We start from the raw sequence: 13,894 nt of genomic DNA, 5'->3' as shown, positions 1-13,894 counted from the left end.
GGTTAGAGATGTCACTAACCACATCTAAGAAATAGGAAAGTTTATTAGTGGAAGGCAGATTTAATGTCTGGTTTTCAGTGTTATTAAAGTTCAGTTAATGTTAGGGTTATCACGGAATTCAGTGATATCAACTTGTTCTTACAAATAATTGTTTCAGTTCTTGTTCAGTATAATGAAGTTTAAGTACGTTTTTGCTTGATGCAAGTCCAAATTCAGTTGTTGTCACAGTAAAGTGGAATTTGATCAATTCAGTAACTTCCATTAACATAGTATCTTACAATGAATCTACAACTTATGTTTGTTTTAAATTTCATCACAACATCAATCACTTTTAAGTTTTACAAAGAAAGCTGCCATGAAAGTTCTGGCTGTCTAAACACAAATACATAGTATTATACTTAAAACAGCACTAAACATCTTATACATTCATGTCATCTTTAAAGTGAATTATCCCATATATGCATGTGTCAATCCTTCTTTGAAATAGATCAATTTCTTCAAGACACTTTCAAGATAAATATTTTTCCTTATTTTAACAGCTTTTGCTAAAACAAACCTACAGTAATTTGAAATATATTGTCCACATACTATTATCAAACTGTTTGAATATCTTAAAGAACAAGAGCTGTAATGCTTATATCCAGTTTTAAATTGTTAGCTAGTAGAGAAATATGCATTATGTAGGTTATGCAAGTCACATTTCTAACAAGATACACTGTGAAAACAGCTAATTCTGCTTGAATAACACAGTACAGTAAGTTTGTGAAATCAGACCTTTTATTCGTTAATATGACAAAGTTTCATTATTTACCACAGTTCTGAAAGTTCTTTTTTTTTACATGATTTAAATTTGTTTATCAGATCCATCTGGACTTATTTATATAGTTTTAAAATCCCACTTGTCCATCACTAGTTATCAAGGTCACTATTTTCTTCTTTAACACTAAAAAGATCTCTCTGTCTGTTTTCATTCTTTTAACTGTACATGAAATGTTCATATATATAATAATTAGCAAAGATTGAAAATTACCAATGGTAGGAGGGTTGAATGAGCAAGCACCAAAAGTACTCGATGAAACCCAGCTAGCTATATATGTAGTGGCATAGCAACTCAGTCAAAATTATGCATGAAAGCACCAATTCCGTTTCTGTTGCTACCTCATCTGCTTTGGTATATTTCTACTTTAAAACACTGATACTTACCAAGAGAGTTTTCCTCACTTGTATCTTCACCAGAACTATCCTCCTCGTGATCTTCACTACTGTGACTATGGGTTTCAGCCAATGTAAAGTTATAAGGATACTGATTTACAGTCTGATTCTGCTGATGCTTGACTTTCTGTTCCTTTATTGGTTCCTGCATTTCTGGACTACCAAGACAGACTTGTGAAAAGTGGGGATATTCTTCCTATATAGGAAGTGAAAATTAAAAGTGTACCACGAAGGATAAGACTATATTGTAATAAATTCAACTGTATTTCAAGTCAGTAGATATTCTGTTACTTAGATGAACCCTAAATTCCAAAATTGTGTTGTCCAAAATGCAATATACTATGCATTTCCTTTGAATACTACAATGTACACATTACATAGTTGTTCAGGCACAAGTGCCTGTACACAAGTTCACTCACACAGTAAAATAAATTTGACTTCCTGTGCTTCAAGTTTCTCCTTTCAGAATGACAAAGTTCTGGTTGATATAGATTTAGCCTTTCTAATTGTTTTTTTTCTTTATGTGCAGAAGTTTCACCAATTTGATCATAGAGGTATTAGTTTAAAAAATAAAAATAATAAAAATTTGCTTTCCCTATGAATATATTATTTTCATACAAGTTGACATTTTCACATATCAAGCACAAACCTATTTCAATTTAAATAACAGTGTGTAATCTACGGTATATTACAATTGTTGGTATACAGTGAAAAACCTTAAATCAAATTCAACATTTCAAAAGCAAACAGTATTTATAATATGATTGTTTAAAATTGAACATCTATCAAATGTATGAAATCAATTGTACAAATTCTTTCATACAACTAACCAACAAATATATTTAAGGGTACTTTTTAAACCAAGAATGTACTACAATATTTTTCAGGTATAAAGACAGAATTTTATACTTAAAAACACCTAAAGTAATATATGTTTAAGTGTCCTAGATGTAATTCTAGGTATACAGACTCAACCACTAGACAGATGGAAACACACATTAGGAACATGCAAATTAATGATGAATAACAAACTAGTATACAAGATCATGCATTTGGCAAACATCACATAGTCATACATCAGAGCATGTTTAAAATAATTATTAAAAGTCATGATGAGACAAGTTTGCATGTAAATGAGGCATTACTGATTAACAAACTAAGGCCAAGGCTCAACAGCAGCTAAACTGTGGATGAGGGTAATGTTTAGGTTTTGTTATAAAACATAAAATAATTTAAATCTAATTTCTACAACTGAAAATTGTTCACGACTGAATCATATGTAACAAATGTTAAAATGGTTTTTAAATTTTTAAAACACTTAATTTGGATAATTTTTGAAAGTTGATACTTAAATCATATTATCTCTATGGTTTTTGGTTACCTTTCTGTATTTTTATAAGGCTTTTTACCTCACAACTACAAGCTAAAATACACTACTTCCCCTTAACAATAATATTTTTGAATGATGTCACACCAGGACTTCTCTTCATTGTTTTTGGGATAATACAATTTTTGGAGCAATTAATTTGAGTCAGAAATGTATGTACTTTATAGGTTAAGATACATACAAGTATCCATAACACAATTGTATTCAGTATAGATTTACTGTGATACACAAAAGTGAAACAAATTATAGTTGAGTTTAACACATCACTACCAAAAATCCACACTTTCTTTGGTGGTTAAAAATGTGTTGTTTTAAATTTTACCAAATCCATTAGCTTTATGTGATAAATTTGGTTAAGTAAAAATTTCATGCAAATACTGCTAAGTACACTGTAGTCATAAAATTAATTTCAATGGCTTGAAACAAATATTGATGGCTTAATCTAATAAGCTGTATTATATACAATATAGTACATAGTGTAAGGCTAAATTTTGCATCTATTCATTTTTGCTTTAGTGTAAAGACTTTGGTAATGCTATAGCTAAGAAAACCAGCTGGTTATTAGGAAGTTATTTTTATAAAAATGTTAGAATTTCTACAGAACAACTTTTTAACTTATTCATGCTTCAGGTAAATAGTTGTTCTTGATGGTAGGCTTAACACCTAGATTTTTTTTCATACATGTGCTCTATAAAACACTTACCTTCTTCGATTGACTATAAAACTTTGTGGTTTGCTGAGCCAACTTACTGAACTTTCTCCTTCTCAAACTTTCCCTAAAGTAACAATAGTAACAATGATATAACACAATTTTAATGGTAAATCATCACAGAAACTTGTTTGTACAAAATTCTCAGATCAAAAACATGTGGTTGTGTGTCTAAATGAAAATTTATCTTTCAAACAAACAGAATAATATCAGTTTCTCTTCTTGACTACCCCATTTTGTTTCAAATATTAGAATGATACAGTTTATGTATTAGACTATTGTAAACCACAAATCCCAAAATATAATTTTTGATATATGAGATGTTATAATTTTCCTACACTGAAAATGTATTTCCAAAAGATACTTACTTCCTCTCATACACATAGCTATTCTCGTTCAGTGCTGCCCTCTATTTGCAAACATTATTTGCATGCCACAAGCCTTTCACTCCCATGCACTCCTTGATTTATATGGTTTAACTGATTCTCTCATGCAAATTATGATACAACAAACATCCACCAATAGCAGTGCCACACACCCACGTGACTCCCTCTGTGCTATTCTACCTAACTACCACTTCGAATTTAGGCAGAAACATAAGCACTGGTTAACAGTGGGGAGGAAGGGTGGTTAGTGTATAAGCCAACACCATCGAATGGTTGGTCAAATCCGGACAACAGGAAGAAAGTGAACTAAAGCAAGTTGGACTGCCAAAAGTGTCAGGGTATTAACATGGTAAGATATTTCATCCTGAAGCCTTCTGCTGATCAACTCGCGCCCCAAACTTCAGAGATAAGTGTCAGGAAATAGAAACAAATCAGAACAAGGGGAAGGAATCAGTAAACCCGACAATGTGGGAGATATGTTCAATCACCAATGCATATATAGTGAAAGAGGGAAGGAAGTTAAGAATAGAATCCAAAGGAACCATCGCGAGAGACCATGGGTCATGCTGTGTCTGAAAAAATTGCAAGTTTCCCAGATCCAAAGGGAGAAATGCTTCTAGAGAAACCACATCCCACCAATGCATTAGAGCCTTGCTAGCAGTAAGACAGTGAACCGCAATGGTGTGTACAACAGAAAGCTCAATCGAATGCATTTGAGGTGGAGAATGGATGGTCCCAACAGAGGTGGGTGTTTAAAAAGACACTTCTCAAATAGCTGAGATTGTTAGGTAGATAACAGGAAAACTTATACAACAGGAAAATCCAACCACCTGAGCTGCTTGTGTAAGAAGCAGATGATTATGTTATGAAAACCCCCATACGGAAGGAGCTAACCAAAGCCTGAGGTCCAAGTAGTGGTGTTAGTAAAATCCCCCAAAATGCAGAAGTCGGATAAAACACAGACCACCTGACAAAAGACCTACAGAACCAAAACAAGTCCGAAGGGCAAGGCATGAAACTGGTACTGAATCATGTGGTGAAAAAAAAACAAGACAGTGTTACAAGAAATGAAAAATAAGAGTGTGTACCCTGACCATTCTCAATCCTGCAGAAATTGCCCATCTGATTGTGATCAAAGATTACATATGAACAATGAGGAAGAACTAAGAAATGATTGACCAATTGAACCACAATGCCAATCAACATCAAGGGACAGGTAAAGGATGGAAAGGTGCCAGACATGGAACATGAATAAAGATGGCAATGAATCAGAATGAAACAAATGACACAAAAAAAAAATAGAATATAGCATCACAGTTACCCATGTGATGTTAATTTCAGAGGATTAGCCCCCCCAAAAAATAGCCAATTTTAAGTCCCTATTAGAAGTGGATGGTAAACAAACAGTACAAAACAGTGTCCCACCCCCAGAAGATCCCAAAAGCAAAGAAGCCACGTATAGAGGGAAGGAATTGAAGATGGCAAACACCCCAACATGGAGGTATCCCACAAAAATCCCCTAGATATAGGTGTAACGGCCAAGAAAGGAAGTGTAAGGTACACATTTCCTGTAGGAGAGTCAATAGGGTAAGACAAAGCTAGAAAACTAGGTGGGAGATAAAATTGATAGGATTAACAGAGACTACCCCCATACAGGCAACAAAGATTCTAAGAAGAAAATCTGCCTGATGGTAAGCTAAGGCAAATTGAACCAAAGTCTGTGGAGGGTGAGGCATGCAAGTATCCTCTCCCCCCCCCAAAAAAAAGAGACAAAAATGCTCATCATAAACATAATGTCTGGACAAGGGGAAAAATAAACATGAAACATGTCTAAATAATGGTGAGGTAGGCCAAGATGATTCCACAATACAGGCCTGGGAAGGCAAGCCATAATCAGGTGGAGGAAAAATGACAAAATCTAGGTCATCTTAAATGGGTTCAGCAGTTGAAGGAGGAAGGCGAGCAATATCATGAGAAGGTTGGGCAAACCCCAGTACCCATGGGTTCACACAAACTAAATTAGTTATAAAAAAGTATAAATTATGAAGAATTATGAAAAAAAGAAAAGTCGATATAATGTAAACTTAAGTAAGTTTGTAGTGAAATAAATATATGTATTAGATGTTATGTGTTGAAGAAAACAAGATACTAAACCTAATGATTGATTTACCCATAAGATGAACTACAGGTAAACCAAAAATAGCAGACACTTCTTAAGCCTAATTAAACTGAGCAGGACAAAATATATCACTAAGCTCTAATTTAAAAACCCTAACCTAACAATAATACGTACAAAAACCATAACCCTATAATGCCTTATCTTTCCAAAGTCGATGGACCATATTTCAAAATGTTTGAGCCTTGAAACTCGAGTCAAGGCCCAATAAAAGTCAGCTCCTTGGATGATCAATTTCCCAACAAAGCCAATAATTTCCTAGTCAAGGACCACCATCTGAACCCTGTGTAAATGTGCTGATATAAAAAATGTTTTACAAGTAGAGGGTAGCACTGAATAAGAAGAGCTATGTATATGTGAGTGGAAGTAATGTACTTTGTCGGAATAAGTCTTTTTATATAACAAAATAAAAAGTAGAATAAACTGCTCCTTCAAATGACTATATTTAGTAATTATAAAGCAAATATCAATAAAATTATTGTAAATCAAATTTAAAGTTCAGAAAATGGTGGTTGAAAAATTCTAGTGCAAATAATATTGAAAACCAAAACAATAACTATTCAAATACAATTTACACATTTTATTGTGTCCCAAAATTTTATGTTGAAGATTTTTACAAGCATAAATGAACTAATATTTTACTAGTTTTATATCATTATCATTGTCAATTTAATGTGTATCATAATTTAATCACTAATATCATCAGCAGCCCTTCGCGAGTGAAGACAACGTCTCCTACAGTGAATGTGTTCTCGTGATTGAACAGCCCAATCGGGATTTACATAGTTTGGAACACTTCTGGCAGATAGTGCTCGGATGAAGATGTTGTTGCAAAGAAGGGTTGGTTTCTTTCTCTTTCCTCTGCTGTCGCTTCTGCTTCTCATTTTCCTGTCAATCAGTTTCGAATGTTTCTGTCACAAGATGGATTAGATGATGTCAAAGAGAATGGTCAGATGCATCTTCCTTCAATATGTCCAAGCTTCAAACGACCATCTAATACCTGCTGCCTACATTCAGAGTTGTGACTGAGGACTTCTAGGTTGCTGCAGGACTTGTTTATGACCCAGGAGAAGCCTGTGTGTGACCTCTTTTAGTGTGGGGATAGCAGGGCACAAATGCTAACATATACACCAATTACTAAAAAAAAAAAAAAACAAGGTAGCACACACATCTCTATGTAATAATAAACCAATGTTAACATACAATAATAATGTTTATAATTATGGATTTCATAAGTGGAACACTCAAAAATTAAATGCAACACCTATATATGTGTGTGTGTATAGCAATACTGCAGTTTCATTACTAAAAATATTCATGTGCTTGTTATGAATCCATAAATATTTTGATTATAAGGTTGTATTCATGTTTTCTTAAATACTGTAAAACTTATTAAGACAATTTTTTATGAATATGTGAATGATCTACAAGTATACCTTGTAAAACAGACTAAAGGCCAACAATGCCTCTTGATATAAATACCTTATATATATTTCATTAAGCAATAAACATTTAATGATGTTATCATATAACAAACTTTTACCAAGACCTAAAAAAACTTTATTTTCAAAAACAAGTAAATTCACAAAACATTACTCTAGAACTACTGACCGGAAAAACACGAACACACACACACACACATATATATATATATATATATATATTACAGTATTATCAAAAATCTTTTATATTCAATTATTAATATATCTTTATTATAAAATGATAAGATGTAGCAATAATGCTTTTGGATTAAGTCCACATGCTGTTTAATGTAAAAGCAAAGCTATTATGATTTATATCAACTGGTTAAAAAAAAAGCCATGAATAAAAGAAAACAGTGTACACTTTCTTATTATCAGAGATAAAAATTTCTATATGCTTATATTTCAAAACTGAGTAAAAGATACTGCTGACTTATTGAGGATGTAAACAGCCCCTGTAGATAATGCTTTTCCTTCTCGTATATTTATCATACAGTAAAATTATTCCTTTAAAAATAATAAGAACTCCAAAATTACATTCACAAAGAAAACAAAGCATGAAGTTGGAAGCTAAAAACAGAAACCACTGTTTTCTAACAAAAATAAACAATTTATGAAATACTTGAATGGTAAATAGTATATTTTTAGCTGCACTGAAAGGTAAAATATTTTAAGATGCCAGTTTTTTTTAACACAAACTACCAACTTTTAACTTTGGTTTACATGACTAAAAGTAATGTACTTTCTGATCCTTCAAAATCAATCTTAGGCCTCAGCTTGGGAATGAGCAAGATCTCTTTTATTTGGAGGCTCGTTTTCATCGCTGGCCCTTGCTAAGATTTGAAACACATCAAAATTGACAGCAATGTCACAGTCACCTACCACATGTTCTAGTACAATTGAATTGATAAGGGATTTTAGGTTAGTATGCTCATTAACTTGCTTTAACATTTTTCTTTTAGCAGACCAAATATAGCTTTGCTGACATCAGGAACAAGTACATTTATAAACTACATACAATGATTTTAAAGTAGGAATACAGTTCTTAAATATAAATAAAACTGTAGGCAATAATTCAGTTTAAATGCACATCTTAGTTGTAACTACAGATATATTCTATCAATAACAATAATTGGTTTTTAATAAGTAAAGTTTACCCATGTATGGTGAGATGGTAATAAAATAGATATTTAGGAACTTCAAATAACGTTTTACTATAACTTTGATTATTCAAATAACTACAAAGTATTCTATCTATGACATAAAAGGGAAAATAATTTTTATGTAAGAATTCTTTGATGTTATTAACTTCTTTCTAGAAAACCTCATATATGTTAGATATTTTATATGTACAATGTAACAAAATGTTGACTAAATTTTCTTTAAAAATATTTGCAACAAAACTTTCAAAAATACAGTATGAGTCAGTACAAATTATCACTTATAATCTAACAAATACATAGGTATTTCAAACGAAAGTATAATAATAATGTATTGCAACTAATTAATGCATTAACAGTCTGTAGGGCATATTACACACCAAATTTTGGTCACATAGATTTCAAACATCTTTCTTGTATGTGTACAATTAAGTTTCCTACAGGATAGTGAAGTAAAATTAAAATGTTCATATTGGATACTACGGTATACTGCTTATTATAAATCTTAACTTAAACAATACAGAAAAATTAACCAGATAATACATGTAAAGATGAACATTCACCTAACATTACCATTAAATAATTGTTAAAAGTTAAAATGTTAAATGCACTGTTTATCTACACTTGCACGTCACAACACAGCATTGGCTTAAAAAACAACTTTCCCACACTGACCACAAATTGGAAATTTATCCACATTTTAACCCATTAGGGATCTTTCTATACGTATGAAAGCATCACATTTTCATAACAAATAGAACAATCTTAGATGTTTCAGATTACAAAGCTGAAAACCATAAAAGCCTAGCAATTCATCTCTTATAACATCTAACAGTAGAAGATCCTATTAAGTTTTATTTTTGATTTTTTAACCATCGCAAAGAAGAGGGCTCGACAGAATAAGAGTAAGATGTTTAAGCCTTTAACTAGTTTGAAATCTTGTTTCGAAATGAATACGAAAAAATGCCAAGTTTTAGTTAGTATTACATACTGCTAGTGATATACATTTTGCAGTATTTCATTAAGTTTTCAAAATGTGCAGGACTTTTTTTTTTACTATTATTCTGCCTCAATCACATAACTTAATAAAAGTAAAAAGTGTTTTATAAATCTTTTATTTTCTCACTGTTTAGTTTTAGTTCATAAAAGTGCTTATAAGACCAACTGAATTGGAATAAAAGAGAATATGTGTGCTTCTTATGGATTTACCCTATGTGTACCAGTGGCAACCCACAGTCTCCTCTAACAAGCTCCCCCCCCTCCAAAAAATTCTTGCTTTATATAGCTCGAAAAATGCAATTTTCGTCAATGAGACCTTGCCTTTTTAACGTCTCTGCACATTACTGTACGACAATACACACAGCACTTAGTAACTTATTTTTGCACTTCAATTAATACTTTAAGTTGTAAAAAAAAGCCAGACAAGTTCTGACAATGCTAAAATGTCCCTGTGACAGTGACTAACAACAAGCAAATTGTGGAAATGCTAATGCTTACATTTATTCTTACTACAAACTAAGAGAAGTTAAGAGTGACATGTTTAATTCATTTACTGAGATGATTTATATTACCTGTTATTACAAAATGAACTTTGTTTTGTCACATGTAGCATCATATACTACACAGGCATATAATTTATAAATAGCATTTCAATTTTTCTGGGCTGTAGCCCTAACTGCCCTTAAAAATAAAAGGCACCGGTAATGACTAAAATGCTTAAACTGCTCAAAAGATTGATATTATTTTCAAATATTCTGTGGAAACAGCAGGCTTTCTATGAACTCTATGTTATATGTAATGTATTTCATAATACTGGATTGGTAGTGCTGAAGCTATCATGCTTGTCAACTGATGCAAGCATACTATTATAAGCATTTTCTCTAGACTGCAATTTGCAAAATGTAAAAAAAGTTAAACTTCAGAATTAACAGATCCAAAGTAAATGCCAACAAGAAAAGCAGCTTCCTGAGAAAAAAGTTTGTCAACTTATATGAAGCTAATTAATGCTTACCAATATATTATAAGAATAAGAGTCTGCAAGATAAGTTAATGTGCCAATTAAGCTTGTACATGTATTATCAAAGTTGCAAAGGAAAAAAAAACTACTGGTTTAATAGTTTAACTTTTTAATATACATATTTTTTACTTTCAAGTTTAATAATATGAAAGTGATTTATCATTTAGCATTACTATCTCCAAAGACTAAAATTAATAATGTACCTTGCAAGTTGGATGGCTTTGTAAATCCCCAAATGTTTATGATACTTTTTTTATATACTGACAATGTTATCTTTTTTTAATTCTATCTTATTTATTTATGTCATTAACAGGCATTTACAATGTTCATATATGTAATGTAATGCGTTCGCTGCTAACATTTATCATTAGGCCTCAAGGCCAATTTTTTTAGTTATTTATTTACAAGCTGAAAAAGCTATCAACTGATGGGGAATGTTTAAACTTAATTAAACAATGCAAGTTTATCAGCAATCATATATTTCAAAGCAATAACTTGAACATAAACTTTATCTCAAAATTTTAAAATTATAACAAAGCTTCTTCATAAACATTTTTCAGTTTGCTCTCCATCTACCAACAAATAAAGATTTTGAGATGAAGTAGGAAGAGTTATGGTGCAAACAAACACACATTTCATTTTTATATAACATATACAGATTAAACATTCAATTTTTAAAGTTGCTAAATGATAGTGTCAGCAACAAGGCTACATAAATTTTTTCTCTTTTTGCCCATTTCAGGCATGATGAGTGGAATTTACAACCACCTAAGCAAAGACTGTAATTGTAAAGAAAAACCAAACAGTGAACACTTCAGAATAATAGACTCAGCGAAAGATGAATGGAGACTAAGAAAAAAGGAAGCACTCCTAATTTGTAACCTACAATCTAGGCTGAACAATCAACTAGCAACGTCACTGCATCTCAAAGTCAAACTGTGATCTACTCAACATGCCCGAGATGAGCAGAGTGAAAACATCCAAGAAACAAGGCAACACTTCATATATTAAAATGTTAAACTAAAGCCTTGCCACTGTTGTTAACTCCACAAAACTACTAATACTAATATTACTACATTGACACTGTAGCTCTACCAATGGCATTAAATTTATAGTTATTTATTTCCGCAAAACTACTTCATATAAATTATAATACAAATGAAAAATATGTGTCACATAAGACAACTTATATAACTTACGCATTTATTTTGTGGTTGAAGAGTCAGCGCATACATACATGGGCGTAGGCCTACTAGTATTACTATCAGTAATACTAATAGTAATATTAATATAGTACAATTTACAAATAAAAGTATTATTAGTGTTACTCTTAATACTATTAGTATTACACACCATCCAATGTTCGGTACACCTCGTTCCTACTACTAGAACATAAGCGTTCGCGATCTCAATTTATGTTTCAAAAATTAAATAGTTTAAACTTTGTGTTAGTTTAAAACTGGTTTGAATGTTATTTTTGTTTCCCTACAAAATTTGTATCTTACAAGTTAAATAACACACACAATCACTGTACATTAGTTTTACTGAACAAATTTTGTTTTAAATGTGCTGTCGTTTTATCCTATAATTCTGAAAAATAATTAATAGTACTAACACTATAGGCTCTTGTAATATTAAATAGTTCCCTCAGTGAATTTACATTTATATCAACTTTTCAGAATTTTTAAAGAATACGTTTAGTTATACAGTAAAATACCCTGATTTAAACTATACATTAACGTTATATATATATATATGCCCCCCAGTGGCACAGCGGCATGTCTGCGGATTTACAACGCTAGAATCCGGGTTTCGATACCCGTGGTGGGCAGAGCACAGATACCCCATTATGTAGCTTTGTGCTTAATTAAAAACAAACATTATATATATATATTGTTGTTTACAATGTAAATATTTTCACAGAATAAACCAATCGTCGGATAAATTATCTTACAAACCACACAATACAAAATTTAGTTCACATAATGTAAAATATAATTTTCATGAACCAGACTTGTAAATAAGCGTTTAATGTATCGCACAGTACCATAAGTAGTAATACCCGATACAGAATTAGGTTTATAGCTCTCTAATGGCTCAACGGAAAGTTTGCATGCATAGAATTCCAAAAGCTGGCTTGAGATATCTGTTGTGGGCAGAGTACAGATAGCTCATTGTGTACCTTTGTGCTTAACAACACGCCAACTAAGTTTGTAATTTTTTCTTTCACAGGTTTATCAGTGCTATTTACCATTCGGTAGATAGATAGGTAAATTATAAACTGCTAATGGTTTAGACCAAGGTGTACAAAACAACTTGTTTGATATTACACTTTGTTTTCCAACTAACGCGCTTTCCGTTTTCGGTGTTCCAGATGTAAAGTTAAGAAAAATTGTGATATTAAATAGTTGTTTCAGTGAATTTACATTGATATCAACTTTTCAAAATTAAAAAAAAAAAAACGTTTAGATATACAGTAAAGTACCCTGATTTAAACTATACATGAACGTTATAATGGTATTCATTCTAGCCACTTTCCTATTGAGGCACTTTTGTGGTTACTTAACTTTCAAGAATGGACCCTTGGTTAAACATTGGGACGAGTCATGCACCCGGGGCAAAAAGAAGTAAACATAGTTAAATGCATAAGCAGAAATTAAAGAATAGGTAAAAAAATCGCCAAGTTGTTTTTTTAAAAACATGTATTTTCATTTCTAGAAGATAACGTTACAAGTTATCGCTTGTTTAGTGGTAATGTTTCTTGCATGACAGACATGATGAAAATCATCAGGAAACTTGGTAACCTTTTATAAGTCACTTGATCCTCCCGCTTTTACCCCAGCCAGAGGCGTCACTTGGTACTTAAAAGATTCGGGGCTCAGGCTCATATGCTCAGAAATTCTCGGTGTTTCAGTATGATATCGGTCATGGTTTCCTATTTTGGTTTTTCAAGACACCAACTGGGGATTCGGGGCATTGTCAAAGAGAATCGGGACATAGGCCCTGTGTGCCAGTACCTATAGCAACGCTTCTGACACCAGCAAGAGAATACGCTTTATCATAGCTATGACCTACACACATATCCATATTCAAGGCAATTTTAGTAGTTTTCATAATTAAATGCCACCAAGTGTTTCACCATATAATTCTATTTCTCTTTCTGGGTACTGCATCTATTGCAGTATTTATGCTTTTGAAAGAGCATCAGCTATGTAAAATCGGTCTTCGTGCAGCATATCAATATACTTATTTAAACCAACTGCTCTACAGTCTATCCTCCTGCGGATTCTTCTGCAAGTATACTTAGCTTAAAATCATAAATAATATTCAACGTTAAACTGGTATACAATTAAAACATTTTATTTA

The 13,894-nt window shown here is 32.0% G+C and overlaps 1 protein-coding gene across 3 annotated transcripts in view; it reads right to left on the bottom strand.

The window, feature by feature from the left end:
- The window catches only part of LOC106465756 (Golgi resident protein GCP60-like), a 36,108-nt gene extending 24,055 nt beyond the window's left edge, over positions 1-12,053 (bottom strand). The window contains exons 1-3 of one of the 3 annotated variants that reach the window (XM_022393682.1): positions 11,728-12,053; positions 3,303-3,375; positions 1,204-1,408 (exon numbers count right to left, since the gene is read on the bottom strand). In XM_022393682.1, the coding sequence (XP_022249390.1) occupies positions 1,204-1,363 (160 nt within the window). In that variant the 5' untranslated portion in view covers positions 1,364-1,408; positions 3,303-3,375; positions 11,728-12,053. Of the gene's footprint in view, positions 1-1,203; positions 1,409-3,302; positions 3,376-11,414; positions 11,698-11,727 lie in introns of those variants that run through there. The other 2 variants (XM_022393683.1, XM_022393684.1) reach the window with 2 other exon arrangements.
- Between the last annotated feature and the right edge of the window lie 1,841 nt (positions 12,054-13,894).

This window comes from Limulus polyphemus, unplaced genomic scaffold, assembly GCF_000517525.1.
Source record: "Limulus polyphemus unplaced genomic scaffold, Limulus_polyphemus-2.1.2 Scaffold2040, whole genome shotgun sequence".
Lineage (NCBI taxonomy): Eukaryota > Metazoa > Arthropoda > Merostomata > Xiphosura > Limulidae > Limulus > Limulus polyphemus.
This window is presented reverse-complemented; position numbering and strand designations above follow the sequence as displayed.